The 15,663-nt window shown below is 43.6% G+C and overlaps 1 protein-coding gene across 2 annotated transcripts in view; it reads right to left on the reverse strand.

Moving 5' to 3' along the window:
• Nucleotides 1–15,663, reverse strand: part of LOC120986078 (tetraspanin-15-like) — a 249,986-nt gene that overhangs the window by 130,721 nt on the left and 103,602 nt on the right. For both annotated transcript variants that reach the window (XM_040414403.1, XM_040414402.1), the window contains exon 3: nucleotides 10,504–10,578. In XM_040414403.1, coding sequence (XP_040270337.1) covers nucleotides 10,504–10,578 — 75 coding nt within the window. The remainder of the gene's footprint in view (nucleotides 1–10,503; nucleotides 10,579–15,663) is intronic.

Genomic DNA, 15,663 nt, shown 5'->3' on the forward strand with positions numbered 1-15,663 from the left:
AATGCAATTCCATCACAGTTTTAAAGTATATATTTTTTTTTTACGGAGTTCACTATGCGGTATAACTGACTTGGGCTCTTTTTTCGCCAGGTCAGTATGGATCCGGCGATACCACATATGTACAGTTTTTCTTCCGTTTTAATACGGAAAAAACTAACTTTTTTTTTCTTTTCATCGCCATATTCTGACCCCCATAACTTTTTTATAGTTATGTGTACGGAGATGTGTGGGGGCTCAGATAAATTGATGAAAAAAGGGCGAATCGGCCATTTTTATATTTTTTTTTCCGTTACGCCAATTCACTGTATGGGATAACTTTTTCATATTGTAATAGTACAGGCGTTTTCACACGTGGCGGTGCCCAAGATGTTTTTTTTTTTTTTTATTGTTTATTTATTTAGATTTTGGGGAAAAGGGAGTGATTAGAATTTTTTTTATTTTTCCCCCAAATTTTTTTTTTACTTTTGTTAGGTCTCTAAGTGGACCACAACTTGCAATCATCAGAAGCATCAATTTGCCCCATTATTTTGCACAGAAATTGCTATATTCCAGTTCAGTGCTGCCACCTGCTGGCCTCAACTGAGATATACTAATAATGAGCCTGGAAGCCTAGTCATTATTATAACAGGGCGATGTCTCCAATCTTTGCTGGGGGAAAAGCGTGCCTGACCCGAAAGCACGCTCTGGAGCGGGCACCATCTTTATTTTAGCCTGAAATATCCTTTTGGACTGAACCGCCCAAATAATATTACAAAGCGTATAAAAACAAAAGCGATATACAGTAGATAGTGAGTGCTTAGAAGCCAGGCACAAAACAGAAGTACAGCTGCATGTCAGTAAATTAGAATATCATCAAAAAGTTAATTTATTTCAGTAATCCAATTCTAAAATTGACTTTCATATATTCTAGAGATTCATTACACACAGAGTGATCTATTTCAAGCGTTTATTTCTTTTAATGTTGATGATTATGGCTTACAGCTAACGAAAGCCCAAAAGTCAGTATCTCAGAAAATTAGAATATTGTGAAAAAGTTCAATATTGTAGATTTATGGTCTCACACTGTAACCAGCTAATAAACACAAACCATCTGCAAAGGTTTCCTAAGCCTTTATATGGTCCCTCAGTCTGGTTCAGTAGTCCTCACAACCATGGGGAAGACTACTAAGGCTACTTTCACACTCGTATTTTGGGCGGATCAGTCATGGATCTGCAAAAACGGATCCGTTACAATAATACAACCGCATGCATCCGTCATGAACGGATCCGTTTGTATTATCTGTAACATAGCCAAGATGGATCCGTCATGAACTCAATTGAAAGTCAATGGACGAGGGATCCGTTTTCTATTGTGCCAGATTGTGTCAGAGAAAACGGATCAGTCCCCACTGACTGAAATCAAGGTCCCAGAGTCTGGAGGAACAGTGGAGAGGCACACAATCCAAGTTGCTTGAGGTCCAATGTGAAGTTTCCACAGTCAGTAATGGTTTGGGGAGCCATGTCATCTGCTGGTGTTGGTCCACTGTGTTATATCAAGTCCAGAGTCAGCACAGCCATCTAACAGGAAATTTTAGAGCACTTCATGCTTACCTCTGTCAACAAGCTTTATGGAGATGCTGATTTCATTTTCTAGCAGGACTTGACACCTGCCCACACTGCACACTACCAATACCTGGTTTAGTAACCACAGTATCACAGTGCCTGATTGGCCAGCAAACTCGCCTGACCTACACCCCATAGAGATTCCCTATGGAGTATTGTCAAGAGGAAGATGAGAGACACCAGAAGCAACAACGCAGACGAGCTGAAGGCCACTATCAAAGCAACCTGGGCTTACATGACACCTCAGCAGTGCCACAGGCTGATCGCCTCCATGCCACGCTGCATTGATGTAGTAATTCATGCAAAATGAGCCCCCACCAAGTATTGAGTGCATATACTGTACACACTTTTCAATAAGCCAACATTTCTGCATTAAAATAATTTTTAATTGGTCTTATATAATATTCCATTTGTCTGAGATACTGACTTTTGGGTTTTCATTAGCTGTAAGCCATAATCATCAACATTAAGGCCTCATGCACACGACCGTTGTGTGCATCCGTGGCCGTTGTGCCGTTTTCAGTTTTTTTTCGCGGACCCATTGACTTTCAATGGGTCCGTGGAAAAATCGGATAATGCACCGTTTTGCAGCCGAGACCGTGATCCGTGTATCCTGTCCGTTAAAAAAATATGACCTGTCCTATTTTTTTGACGGACAACGGTTCACGGACCCATTCAAGTCAATGGGTCCGTGAAAGAACACGGATGCACACAAGATTGGCATCCGTGTCCTTGATCCGTAGGTTACTTTAATACAGACGGATCCGAAGATCCGTCTGCATAAAAGCTTTTTCAGAGCGGAGTTTTCACTTCGTGAAAACTCAGATCCGACAGTATATTCTAACACAGAGGCGTTCCCATGGTGATGGGGACGCTTCAGGTTAGAATATACTAAAAGAACTGTGTACATGACTGCCCCCTGCTACCTGGCAGGTGCTGCCAGGCAGCAGGGGGCAGCAGGGGGCAGCCCCCCCCCCCCCTGTAGTTAACACATTGGTGGCCAGTGCGGCCGCCCCCCCCCCCTCCCTCCCCTGTAGTTAACTCGTTGGTGGCCAGTGGGCCCCCCTCCCCTGTAGTTAACTCGTTGGTGGCCAGTGGGTCCCCCCCTCCCTCCCCTGTAGTTAACTCGTTGGTGGCCAGTGGGCCCTCTCCTCTCCCTCCCCCTCCTAATTAAAATCTCCCTCCCTATCATTGGTGGCAGCGGAGAGTACCGATCGGAGTCCCAGTTTAATCGCTGGGGCTCCGATCGGTAACCATGGCAACCAGGACGCTACTGCTGTCCCGGTTGCCATGGTTACTTAGCAATTTGTAGAAGCATTATACTTGCCTGCGAGCTGCGATGTCTGCGTCCGGCAGGGAGCTCCTCCTACTGGTAAGTGACAGATCATTAAGCAATGCGCCGCACAGACCTGTCACTTACCAGTAGGAGGAGCTCCCGGCCGGACACAGACATTGCAGCTCGCAGGTAAGTATAATGCTTCTACAAATTGCTAAGTAACCACCATGGCAACCGGGACTGCAGTAGCGTCCTGGTTGCCATGGTTACCGATCGGAGCCCCAGCGATTAAACTGGGACTCCGATCGGTACTCTCCGCTGCCACCAATGATAGGGGGGGAGATTTTAATTAGGAGGGGGAGGGAGGGGAGAGGGCCCACTGGCCACCAACGAGTTAACTCAAATCCGACGGTATATTCTAACATAGAGGCGTTCCCATGGTGATGGGGACGCTTCAAGTTAAAATATACCATCGGATTGGAGAAAACTCCGATCCTATGGTATATTAACTCCTGACTTGCATTGAAAGTCAATGGGGGACGGATCCGTTTGAAATTGCACCATATTGTGTCAACGTCAAACGGATCCGTCCCCATTGACTTGCATTGTAATTCAGGACGGATCCGTTTGGCTCTGCACGGCCAGGTGGACACCAAAACGACTTTTTTTTCATGTCCGTGGATCCTCCAAAAATCAAGGAAGACCCACGGACGAAAAAACGGTCACGGATCACAGAAAAACGGAACCCGTTTTTGCGGACCGCAAAAAAATACGGTCGTGTGCATGAGGCCTAAGATAAATAAACACTTGAAATAGATTACTCTGTACGTAATAAACATGAGTTTCACTTTTTGAATTGAATCTGAAATAAATGAACTTTTCAATGATATTGTAATTTATTGAGATGCACCTGTATATTATAAAGGGGTAAAATTATTGGGAAGATGCCTGCTCAGTTAAACATTGGGAAGATTTATCCTCAGCCAATCATTGGGAAGATACCTGCTGAGCCAATCAATGGGAAGATGTCTGCTGAGCCAATCAATGGGAAGATGTCTGCTCAGCCAATCAATGGGAAGATGTCTGCTCAGCCAATCAATGGGAAGATGTCTGCTCAGCCAATCATTGGGAAGATGTCTCCTCAGCCAATCATTGGGAAGATGTCTCCTCAGCCAATCATTTGGAAGATGTCTCCTCAGCCAATCATTGGGAAGATGTCTCCTCAGCCAATCATTGGGAAGATGTCTCCTCAGCCAATCATTGGGAAGATGTCTCCTCAGCCAATCATTGGGAAGATGTCTCCTCAGCCAATCATTGGGAAGATGTCTCCTCAGCCAATCATTGGGAAGATGTCTCCTCAGCCAATCATTGGGAAGATGTCTCCTCAGCCAATCATTGGGAAGATGTCTCCTCAGCCAATCATTGGGAAGATGTCTCCTCAGCCAATCATTGGGAAGATGTCTCCTCAGCCAATCATTGGGAAGATGTCTCCTCAGCCAATCATTGGGAAGATGTCTCCTCAGCCAATCATTGGGAAGATGTCTGCACCGCCGATTATTGGGAAGATACCTGCTGAGCCAATCAATGGGAAGATGTCTGCTGAGCCAATCAATGGGAAGATGTCTGCTGAGCCAATCAATGGGAAGATGTCTGCTCAGCCAATCAATGGGAAGATGTCTGCTCAGCCAATCATTGGGAAGATGTCTGCTCAGCCAATCATTGGGAAGATGTCTGCTCAGCCAATCATTGGGAAGATGTCTCCTCAGCCAATCATTGGGAAGATGTCTCCTCAGCCAATCATTGGGAAGATGTCTCCTCAGCCAATCATTGGGAAGATGTCTCCTCAGCCAATCATTGGGGAAGATGTCTCCTCAGCCAATCATTGGGAAGATGTCTCCTCAGCCAATCATTGGGAAGATGTCTCCTCAGCCAATCATAGGGAAGATGTCTCCTCAGTCAGTCATTGGGAAGATGCCTGCTCAGGCAACTAGTGGGAAGATTTTACAAATTGAATACAGTAACCAATGGACAAATACAACCCAATCATAACTAAATAAACAAAAAGAAAAAAACACTAAAATAAACACCAAAACAAAAAAAAACTAACACAAAATTGTAGTCCTGAATCAATGTTCCCTTGTTGCGCTGCAGTCTTTGTTGTGAGGTGGGTACCTTTCACACTTAACTGAAATTCAAACAAAAAAGGAAAAACTGCGCTCCTTAGAATAAGTCTAGGTTCACATTAGAAGTAAAAAAGGAGCGTCTTTGCGATGTTATTCCTTACTATTTTGCGTGGATTATCACAAAGGTCGATGCTCTAATCTCCTAAAGAAGAGAAGAAAAGGCCCGACATAGTGAAGTAATGCCAAAGGAGTTTAAATAAAAAGATTTATTCTACTGACAAGATCCATAAAACAACAGTCATATAAAATGTGCATGTCCTCTTATCAAACGCCCAACCCGGGTTTCACCTCCGCTTCGTCAGGGGCACCTCCTGAGGGTTTCAACTCCGCTTCGTCAGGGGCACCTCCTAAGGTGCCCCTGATGAAGCGGAGGCGAAACCTGGGTTGGGCGTTTGGTGAGAGGATGTGCACATTTTATATGACTGTTGTTTTATGGATCTTGTGAGTAGAATAAATCTTTTTATTTAAACTCAGTTGGCGTTACTGCACTATGTCGGGCCTTTTCTTCTGTTCTTTAGGAGATTAGAGCATCGACTCTTGTGATAATCCACGCAAAATACTGAGGAATAACATGTGAACCTAGACTTATTCTAAGTAGTGCGGTTTTTCATATATATATATATATATATATATATATATATATATTTTTTTTTTAATAGTGTCTTTTTATTGAAATTTTCAAAGAGCATACATATGCTCTAAAAACAATTAAACGTACATGTAAACCATTACATTCAGCCTGTTGTGTCTTATTGAATCAACATCAATATCACAGCAGCTTGCAGCGTTTTTGTGTCTGCCTGGCCGTGCGGAGCCAAAAGGATCCGTCCAGACTTACAATGCAAGTCAATGGGGACGGATCCGTTTGACGTTGACACAATATGGTGCAATTTCAAACGGATCCGTCCCCCATTGACTTTCAATGTAAAGTCAGGAGTCCCTATTAATATACCATCGGATCTGAGTTTTCTCCAATCTGATGGTATATTTTAACTTGAAGCGTCCCCATCACCATGGGAACGCCTCTATGTTAGAATATACCATCGGATTTGAGTTAGATCGTGAAACTCAGATCCGACAGTATATTCTAACACAGAGGCGTTCCCATGGTGATGGGGACGCTTCAAGTTAGAATATACTAAAAGAACTGTGTACATAACTGCCCCCTGCTGCCTGGCAGGTGCTGCCAGGCAGCAGGGGGCAGACCCCCCCCCCCTCCCCCTGTTTTTAACTCATTGGTGGCCAGTGCGGCCTCACCTCTTCTCCCCCCCCCCCCCAGTTAAAATCACGTTCCGAATGCCCCATCATTGGTGGCCAGTGCGGCCTCACATCTCCATCCCCCCTAGTTAAAATCACGTTCCGAATGCCCCACTGGGGGGGAGATGTGAGGCCGCACTGGCCACCAATGATGGGGGATTCGGAACGTGATTTTAACTGGGGGGGGGGGGGGGGTAAGGGGAGAGGTGAGGCCGCACTGGCCACCAATGAGTTAAAAACGGGGGGAGGGGCAGAGGGGGTCTGCCCCCTGCTGCCTGTGTTAGAATAGAATATACTGTCGGATCTGAGTTTTCACGAAGTGAAAAATCAGATCTGAAAAAAACAGTTATGTGAACGGATGCAAGCGTTTGCATTATAGGAGCGGATCCGTCTGTACAGACACCAGACGGATCCGCTCCGAACGCAAGTGTGAAAGTAGCCTTACATTGTTTGGTCGTTAATCCAAGGCTCCCATATTTTCAGGAAATGATCAACAATTTCACCTGAATAAGTTGGTGTCTAGCGCTAACGACTGTGGATCTCTACGTATGACTCAATTCTTTCACATGTGAATCTTCCAGGTCATCAATATCACATCTCCACTTGACAAAAGACTTGTCTAGAGGGGAGTCCTGCTCAGCCAGGAATGTCGCATACAGAGTCGAAACTGGTTTTGTCAATTGAGCCCTCCTTACTACCGCCTCTATAGGACCACATTCCAGCTTCACCGGATCTTTCCCAAAATGGGCATGACAGGCATGTCGAAGCTGAAACTATCTATATAGACAGTGCTGGGGCAATCTAAATTCCTGTTTTAGGCTATTAAAGGACCTGAATGAACGCTTGTCGTAAAGTTGTATGAGATATCGCAATCCCTTTTTCTGGGGCCAAAATTTAAAGTCAGTTAATGATAACAATTCCAATAAGTCTCTATTTCTCCATAGTGGTAGGTAAGGCGACCAGTTTTCCCCAGTCTCTTTGCGCGTGTGCACCTTCACCCACTAAAACCAAATTGACACCGTGGCAGCCATCGTCTGTGTATAGTGTTTTGTAGAGACAACTCCTTTCCTATATGCTAGATTTGTAGAAGCCTCATAGGACCCCACTAAAGCCACTTCCAACACTACTGCTGGATTACTCGCATCCACTCTAATCCACCATGCCACATAGCTGAGCTGTATCGCCGCATAATACATAGAGAGGTTAGGCAGTGCTAGACCCCTTCGCACGTAAGGTGCCTGGAGGGTTTGTCTCGCTATTCTAGGACATGACTTACTCCACAAAAAGGGAGTAAACACCCTAACAAAAAGTTTCTTAGGTAGCTTTATAGGGGCTGCTCTATAAAATGTATTTTTAGTAAGTTAGGCAGGAGAATAATTTTTATAACATTTATCTGCCCTATCAAATTTAATGGTAAGTTCTCCCATGCCTCTATTTTCCTAGTGATATATTGCATGGGTGGGATGACATTAAGTTGGTAGAATTTTACAACGTCTCTGTGAATGTTAATCCCCAATTATTTAAACTGCTCTACTATCTGAAGTTTGGATTGGTGTGAGACGTGAACTGGGTCGAATTCATCTATTAAACAAAGACTCGACTTGGCCCAATTTACTCGGAGGCCCGAGAATCTGCCAACTCTGTCTACGGTGTCTAGAAGCGCATCTAGGGAATTCTCAGGGTTCGACAGGTATACCAACATGTCGTCTGCATATAAAGAGAGCTTTTCCGTGATTCCAGCCACCTCCCAGCCTTCTATATTAGAGTTGGAGGAAACAAGTATGGATAGAGGCTCTATTATCAATGCAAACAACAAGGGGGAAAGAGGGCAGCCCTGTCTGGTGTCCCTGCCCAGAGGGAAGGAGTCTGAAACATACCCATTGACTTTAACCCTCGCTGTGGGGGATCTATAAAGCTTTTGCAACCAGAGCAAAAAAATTCCTAGGGAAATCCATCTGCTTTAGTGTCGTCCACATAAAATCCCACTCCACCGAATCAAAAGCTTTCTCGTTATCCAATGAGGCAAGGGCTCTCATACCCTGATTGTCATGACTAACCTGAAGATTGGCGTATAACCGTCTTAAGTTTATATCAGTGATTTTCCCCGGCATGAAGCCCGACTGGTCCACCCCCACTAAAGAGAGAATTACCTCTCTTAGACGCAATGCTAGTATTTTTGCAAGAATTTTAACATCAAGATTCAGGAGCGAAATAGGTTCGTAAGAGCTGCATTGGTCTTCAGGTTTCCCTGGTTTGTGGATCACCACAATTGTTGCCTCAGAGAAAGAAGGAGGTAAAGATCCCTGCTCAAACGCATACCCAAAAAGCTTCCCAAGTCTAGTACTGTGTTGTTTAGAGAATAGCTTGTACCATTCAGCCGGGAAACCATCTGGACCCGGGGTCTTCCTTGTTGCCAAGGAAGCAATAGCAAATTCTATCTCAGCTTCTGTTATGGGCGCCGCCAGAGCCTCTCTGTAATCGCGTGTAAGAGTGAGAAGATGAATCCTTGTCAAAAAACGGGCTATATCTCTTTGGATATATGTAGTTTTGGATGCATATAAGTGAGAATAGTATGAGGCAAATTGGCGGCACACATCTCTAGGCTCTATCAATAGTATCCCCTGATCATTCAAAACCCCTGCAACTACTGTTTGAGGGGCCTCCAAGCGAGCCAAGTAAGCCAAAGCCCTACCATTCTTATCTCCCTCTGAAAAAAAAACGTTTTGCTTCTGGTCTTTTGCGTATATTCAGTTAAATGCAAGTTAAATAGACGCTGCGCCTCCAGCCACCTCTTCTGCCTCTCACTGCTCGGGTCTATTTTAAATTCAGGCTCCCTGTCTAACAGTTCTTTCTCTAACTTAGTTCGTTTTATGCATAGTTCCTTCCTAACGGACTTAAAAGCATCCCATTCTGTCAGGGGGTTCGAAGATCCCTCATTCTCATCCCAGTAGTGTTCCATAGCTTCATAACCATTACTCTCCACTGGCAAAATAGGAAGCCATATTGGATACAAACGCCACCTCCTGTTAGGGGGGGCCAGTGGCTGGGACAGAATCAGAAGGAGGAAGGCATGATCCGAAATTCCCCTAGGTAGATACTCACTAGTTCTAACATATGGCAATAGGTCTCTGCATATAAAGGCTAGATCTATACGGGACAGAGAACCCGTAGATGCCGAGTAACATGAAAATTGTGTATCCGCAGGATGTAAATAACGGGACCTGGTTAGGGTCAGCATGTGAGCAATGGGAGATCGGGGAGGGTAAGTATGGCTTCTTTAATTTTTTTTATCCCATTCTGAACTCTTTGCTAACAACTGTTTATTCCCTGGACAGCTCCTTTAAGTGTCCTAATAATTTATTATTTTGTCTCAAACCAGGAGCAGTATTTTTTTAGCACAAGGTAAAATGGTGTCTCCAGCGTTATTTTGGAGGTGGCAAAAAAGAGAAATGAAATCTAGTTGGCATATGCACAATGCTAAATAATTTATACGGTCAAGGCTCATGTACATGGCAGAGCAATGTGTATGGAGCCTGTAAAACAGTGCAAGGAGACTGTACAGTGCCATACGTCACCCATGTGCTGCCGTGCATGCTCCTTTGGGTGCCATATGTATAGAAATATACTGCATACAAGAATAGAATCTAGGGAAGAATGCCTCTAAAGCAGGGATGGCCAACCTGAGGCCCTCCAGCTGTTGCAAAACTACAACTCCCACCATGCTCAGACTGCCTGCAGCTATCAGCCTACAGCAGGGCATGCTGGGAGTTGTAGTTTTACAACAGCTGGAGAGCCACAGGTTGGCCATGCCTGCTCTAAAGCATCCAATGGAGCATGATGCATTTTTTGTGTACCTTCTATAGCTCCATCCAAAACAAAGTCATTAAGTGGCCCTGTGCAGGGGCCCTTAAAAAAAATTAATAATCTATGCAGACTAAAATTGTGGTCTAGGAATTAAAGTTATTTCTGTTGGGTAAGCTTCAGTAGTGTTGGCTACCTGCTTGCTTTTTGGCACTGTATTAGGGAATATCTATACAATAGCTAAGTGGAGTTGTTAGGAAGTCTGAAATCCACCTCCTGCCTCATCAGAGGCTTAGGCAGCTGCATTGTCCTTTCTCCATGCTTTACACTGCAGCTATTATATAATTTCCATCCAGTTTATTTATGATTTGCATATTAACATACCTCAGTTTCAAACACCAGTTCAATGACAATCAGGAGAATCTCAACAAAGAAAATGCTCAGCAACACCCAGAAGAACTAACAAAAAGAAAGAAAAAGACATGAATTAGATTCATTCCATGTATCTGCATTTCAGTAAGTTTTCACTTGTAAATTCGGCATCAAAGATTCAGCAAGTGGCATTTATCGTGTAGAGAATGTTAATACAAGGCTCTTACTAATGCACTGTGATTGTCCATATTGCTTTCTTTGCTGGCTGGATTCATTTTTCCATCGCATTTTACAATGCTCGTATCCAGGGGTTATGACCCCCCTGCAATCCAGCAGCAGTGGTCGTGCTTGCACAGTTTAGGAAAAAGCAGTAGCCTATGAGTGGTCCCACGGTCCCAGCCACCAGAGAGGCTGGCACTTTTCTCTATAGTGTGCAAGCACGACCACCGCTGCTGGATTGCAGGGTGGTCGTAACCATGGAAATGAGCAGTGTATAATGTGATGGAAAAATGAATCCAGCCAGCAAAGAAAGCAATATGGAGAATCACAATACATTAGTAAGTGGCTTGTATCAACTGTATCTACATAATTATTGATATTTGCTGAAGTAAGACAACTCTTTTAAGGTAACCTTTACCATAAAGCCAATGACAGCTGAACCCTTCTTGGCTTCTACATAAACACAGTGACTATTTCAATAAAAGCAGGGGATAAGCAACTAGCACACATGTTGCCACTTATCTCCGTGGAAAAGTAAGGCAAGCTAAAATCCAACCTGTCTAATCCTTATGTCTTATAATGCTTGAAGTCAGTGATTTCCTCATACCCCACCATGCTTTGCGTACTCCGCTGCAGTGATGAAGTGTGATAACCAGGTATGGCGCACACAGAGTGGTAGAAAACCAATGGTCATATAACTGGACCTGGGTCTACGTTAACTTCAATCAGTGTGCACCCGGTCCAAGTCTTCAATCTTACTAGACGGCCTGAGTCCACCACACTCTCAATGTCCAGAACAGTAATGGTAATAGGCAGGTTAAAACACGGGTTTCATTTCTAAATGTAAGCTAGTCATACGTGATGAAGGAGGTTTGTCCTCCCGAAACATCACGTGGCGCCATGGCGAGGATGCCCAGTTATGAGGAACTTCAGTGTTTGTACCGACTGACGTCAGTGCCTCAAACCGAGGTTGTCGTAGAGGTCCAGAAAGGTCCAAATCCTTTCACCGACCGATGAGGTTTAGCAAGTTCTGAATAATAAATGAAAAAAATTCCAAAGAAATGCTATGGTATCGTGCGTGGCTTGCATTAACAAATGAAATAAGATGCATTTTTATAGGGCTGAACAACCCTTTAGGTGGTAGATGTTTCAAGAGATCTGTCACAATGAACATGGTGGCTAATCTACAACATCCTGTTGATGGACGCGTCATGTGGCGCCCACCAACAGGATGTAGATGCCAGAGCATTGTGGAGCTGTAGAGACGGCCGAGGAGCAATGGAGCCAGAACCCAACGGCGGGTACCAGGTAAGTATGAACCCCAATGCGGGTCGGCCACTCTCTGAGATCTTTTTAAGTCTTGGATAACCCATTTAACCCCAATGGGGTTGCACCATTCTGCGTGGCAGTGGACAAGGAAGGAGTGAGTCCCTCCCTTCCCACTCTGATGGGGCAGTGAAGAAAGGAGAGCACAGAAGTGCGGCAGCTGATCAGAACATGGTGTGCGCTGGGTAGTGCATGCACTACATTCTCTCAGTCGGGCACACCAATTTCTGATCAGCGGCGAAAACAGCACAGCTTAGTACTGAAACAATGACAATGTCAGAAAAGAGCACCGATCAGATACTGATGACCTGTCCAGAGAGGAGAGGTCATTAGTTATAAAGTCTTGGAAAACCCTTTTAAACACTCAGACGACCCCTTTCAACATTTAACATCAAGGTGACAGGATCTCTTTAAATACCCTGGATTACTGGGCAACTATTCAAAACTAGATACGGATAAAGAAACTCCATAACTCAAAATAAAACCATATTAGTTGGTGGTTAGCTATATGTTCTTCCTCCAGTCTGACAAGCATCCAGATTCTCCTTGCTTGAATCAGAAATTCTGGATGATGGATTAAACTAATGTCTCCGCGGATCTGCCATTATACAGGACACTTATAATTGACATTTTTATTATATTCAGTATAAATGTAAAACGAGCATCCTATCTACATCCATACTTTCATCCATGACACTCTGTTAAATGAAGCCTTCCAGCGTCATTCCCTGTTCATATTTGATTCATTGTCTAGCTGGTGACCCCTGCCCTTCATTTTATCTATGCCATTTTGAATGGAGGGAATACAAGTCTCCAGCATATTAAACTGGCAATTAAAATGTAATCAAAAAAGTGTAGAGGAAGGAGACACAGGAAATGTCCTGACTTGTCATGTGTCTGGATATTAACTGATCACATAACAGAGACAACATGCTTGCACACAAATCCCCTGCGAGTGGCGGCGTACCGTCCTCAGCGTTGTGCCCCGATATTGAAATTAACCTCTGGGCATCTAGAAAATGACAACAAATGGAGTGCTCATGTCTCTTGTCCCTGCTGCACCGATGATGAATTAGGTCTTTAGATGCGAATGAGACCGGAATATTTTCCACAGAAAACGGATTTCCTTAACTCTTTGTTGTCATGACTGACTAATTAAAGAATATGGACCTTTTTCCCCCCAAAAAATCAAATTCTAGGTAACGCTCATAAACTTTAATTAATGTGTACTAAACTATACAATGGAGCCAGCCTGGAAACCAAACGGCTGCAGTATAGTTTTGAAGATAATCCAGTTAACTTGATGCTTTAGAAAAGTTATTTTTTTAGGAAGCCATCCACATTTCACATTTAATATGGCTTGCTGATCAACTGATCACCATAGGTCTGGCTTCAGAAACCACTGCAGATCAGATGTCATCATTAGGGAAAGCTGTGGCGAACCATACACTTCCCTTACAGAGGAAATTTAGGGCCATTAAAATGAATGACGATCCATATAATAAATTGAAAGCCAAGGTCCGCCATGTTAGTGGTTCTCCACTTGAGCTTGCAGAAGTGAGTCCCATGTTCTATGACGTCCAGGCACAATAGGGCGTATGTAAAGAGGTAGTCATGATGAGACAACTCCTTTAATAAACAGATGGGATCCATGCACTGCAAAGGTTCGCAAAGAAACTACTGTACAACTGGTGAAACTGCATTTTGGTGTTGTTATGACTTGAAAATCAAGATACAGTTTATCAGTCACATTGAAAATACTGTCCGATCCTGCAAATTCTGGCCCATAACACACGACATGCAGGACAACATGTTCAGGCCAAGTTTAAAGAGCATGCAATGATTGTACACATATATTCCTATAAGTTACAGGCTAGCCTATAAACAACTTTGGATCTTGTTTTTTTACATTGAATGTATGATGAATCACCATGGTAAAAGATCATGTGACGTACCATGTGATGACCGGAGTGACGTCATCAAAGGTCCTTTACCTATAATTAATGCTCACCACAGGTCCTATTCAGTAAAGGGGACAGAAGGAGATGCTGGGCCAGCGCTGTTTTACTATGCATTCTGTATTCAGAATGCTATCATTTTCACTTATAACCATGTTATAAAGGAAAATAATACAATCTACAGAACACCGATCCCAAGCCCGAACTTCTGTGAAGTTCGGGTTTGAGTACCAAACATGTGCGATTTTACTCGTGCGAATGCAAAACGCATTACAATGTTTTGCACTCACGCGGAAAAATCGCGGGTGTTCCCGCAACGCACCCGCACATTTTCCCGCAACGTCCGTGTGAAAGGGGCCTTATAGTAGCTTACTATGTACTGCAATACCTACAAGCTGAAGCCAAAAGGGACAACATTTTTTTTTTCATTTCGTGCTAGTCATTTTGGGCTAAAAATTATTTGTTTTAATTGGTCTATATAAAAAATTTCAACAAGTTTTGCTCTACATCTTTCAGTTTTAGTGCATTTGCAGACTGGCAGGCTCTCTCTTTACAGAAAATCTAGTCAGACAGCAGCTCAGGATATATATAGCCCTTATCTCTGAACTCCCGACAGCTCATAAACACTCATTTAAGTTACATTCTTATCAAATGATAAGAATTGAGATATGGGGGATTATGAGTCGTCAGGAGTTCAGAAATAAGGGCTATAGATCCTGTCTCATGGCATCTCTGAATAAAGAGCCTATCAGTCTGCCAATAACAACCAACTCTGGGCCTCTCTCATCATCTCCTCACACAAAAGGCTTTTCTTGTGCTTTCCTTCGTTTCTAGAATGCCCTTGCTCAATGTCACTCTTCAACGGTATCAATCAATCATCAAACACTCACTGAAGACTTACCCCTTCTCCAACCAGTATTCCAAGGCTGCCTCCACATGATGTGTCCAGAGCAGCTTTCTTTGTTCCCTGACCTATTGCATAGCTCACCTATCCCATATAGATTGCAAGCTCATATGGGTAGGGTTCCTAGCAAATGTATCCTGCAATTGTAATGTTTCACTTGTCTTTACCACACTGACTTCTGCAATTATTATAATGTGTTACCATCCTCACACACCATATAAGAGGTTGTGTTGCATTCTTTTGGAGAGAACATGTAAAGATTACAAAAAGTATAAATCTGTATTTTCTGCACACTTTCAAAATGCAAACTTCATACAAGAGAACATGAAAAGCTTCTGTAAGTGAATTGGGACTTTCATGCACATGAAACACCCGGCCTTTGTATTAGCTTTCTGGACAAGGCAGGATTTTGAGAAGAATACAGCTTGCAAGGATCAGCAGGAGACAATGAGTCACCTATAGGCAGGTGATGGAGATCAGTGACCCTCTGGTATTTATACTGGGGCTGTATCTAATGAACCTGAATAGACTGCCGAATAACAGCAACAAAAATAATCACTTTGCCGAGGCTTGAAATTTCTCCCGTCTGGGCTTTATTCTGTTGAATGTCACACAGTCTGGGGCAGAGGTGCGATATCTCTGTGGCTTGAATTTTAAAGGGTTTCTGTCACCAGAATTAACCCTATTAAACTGGCTGACATTAGCGATGTGCTAATGTCAGCAGATCCTAACTCTACTATTCTTATGCTTATTGATAGCCCCTTA

The sequence above is a fragment of the Bufo bufo genome, chromosome 1 (genome assembly GCF_905171765.1).
Source record: "Bufo bufo chromosome 1, aBufBuf1.1, whole genome shotgun sequence".
In the NCBI taxonomy this organism is placed as follows: Eukaryota; Metazoa; Chordata; class Amphibia; order Anura; family Bufonidae; genus Bufo; species Bufo bufo.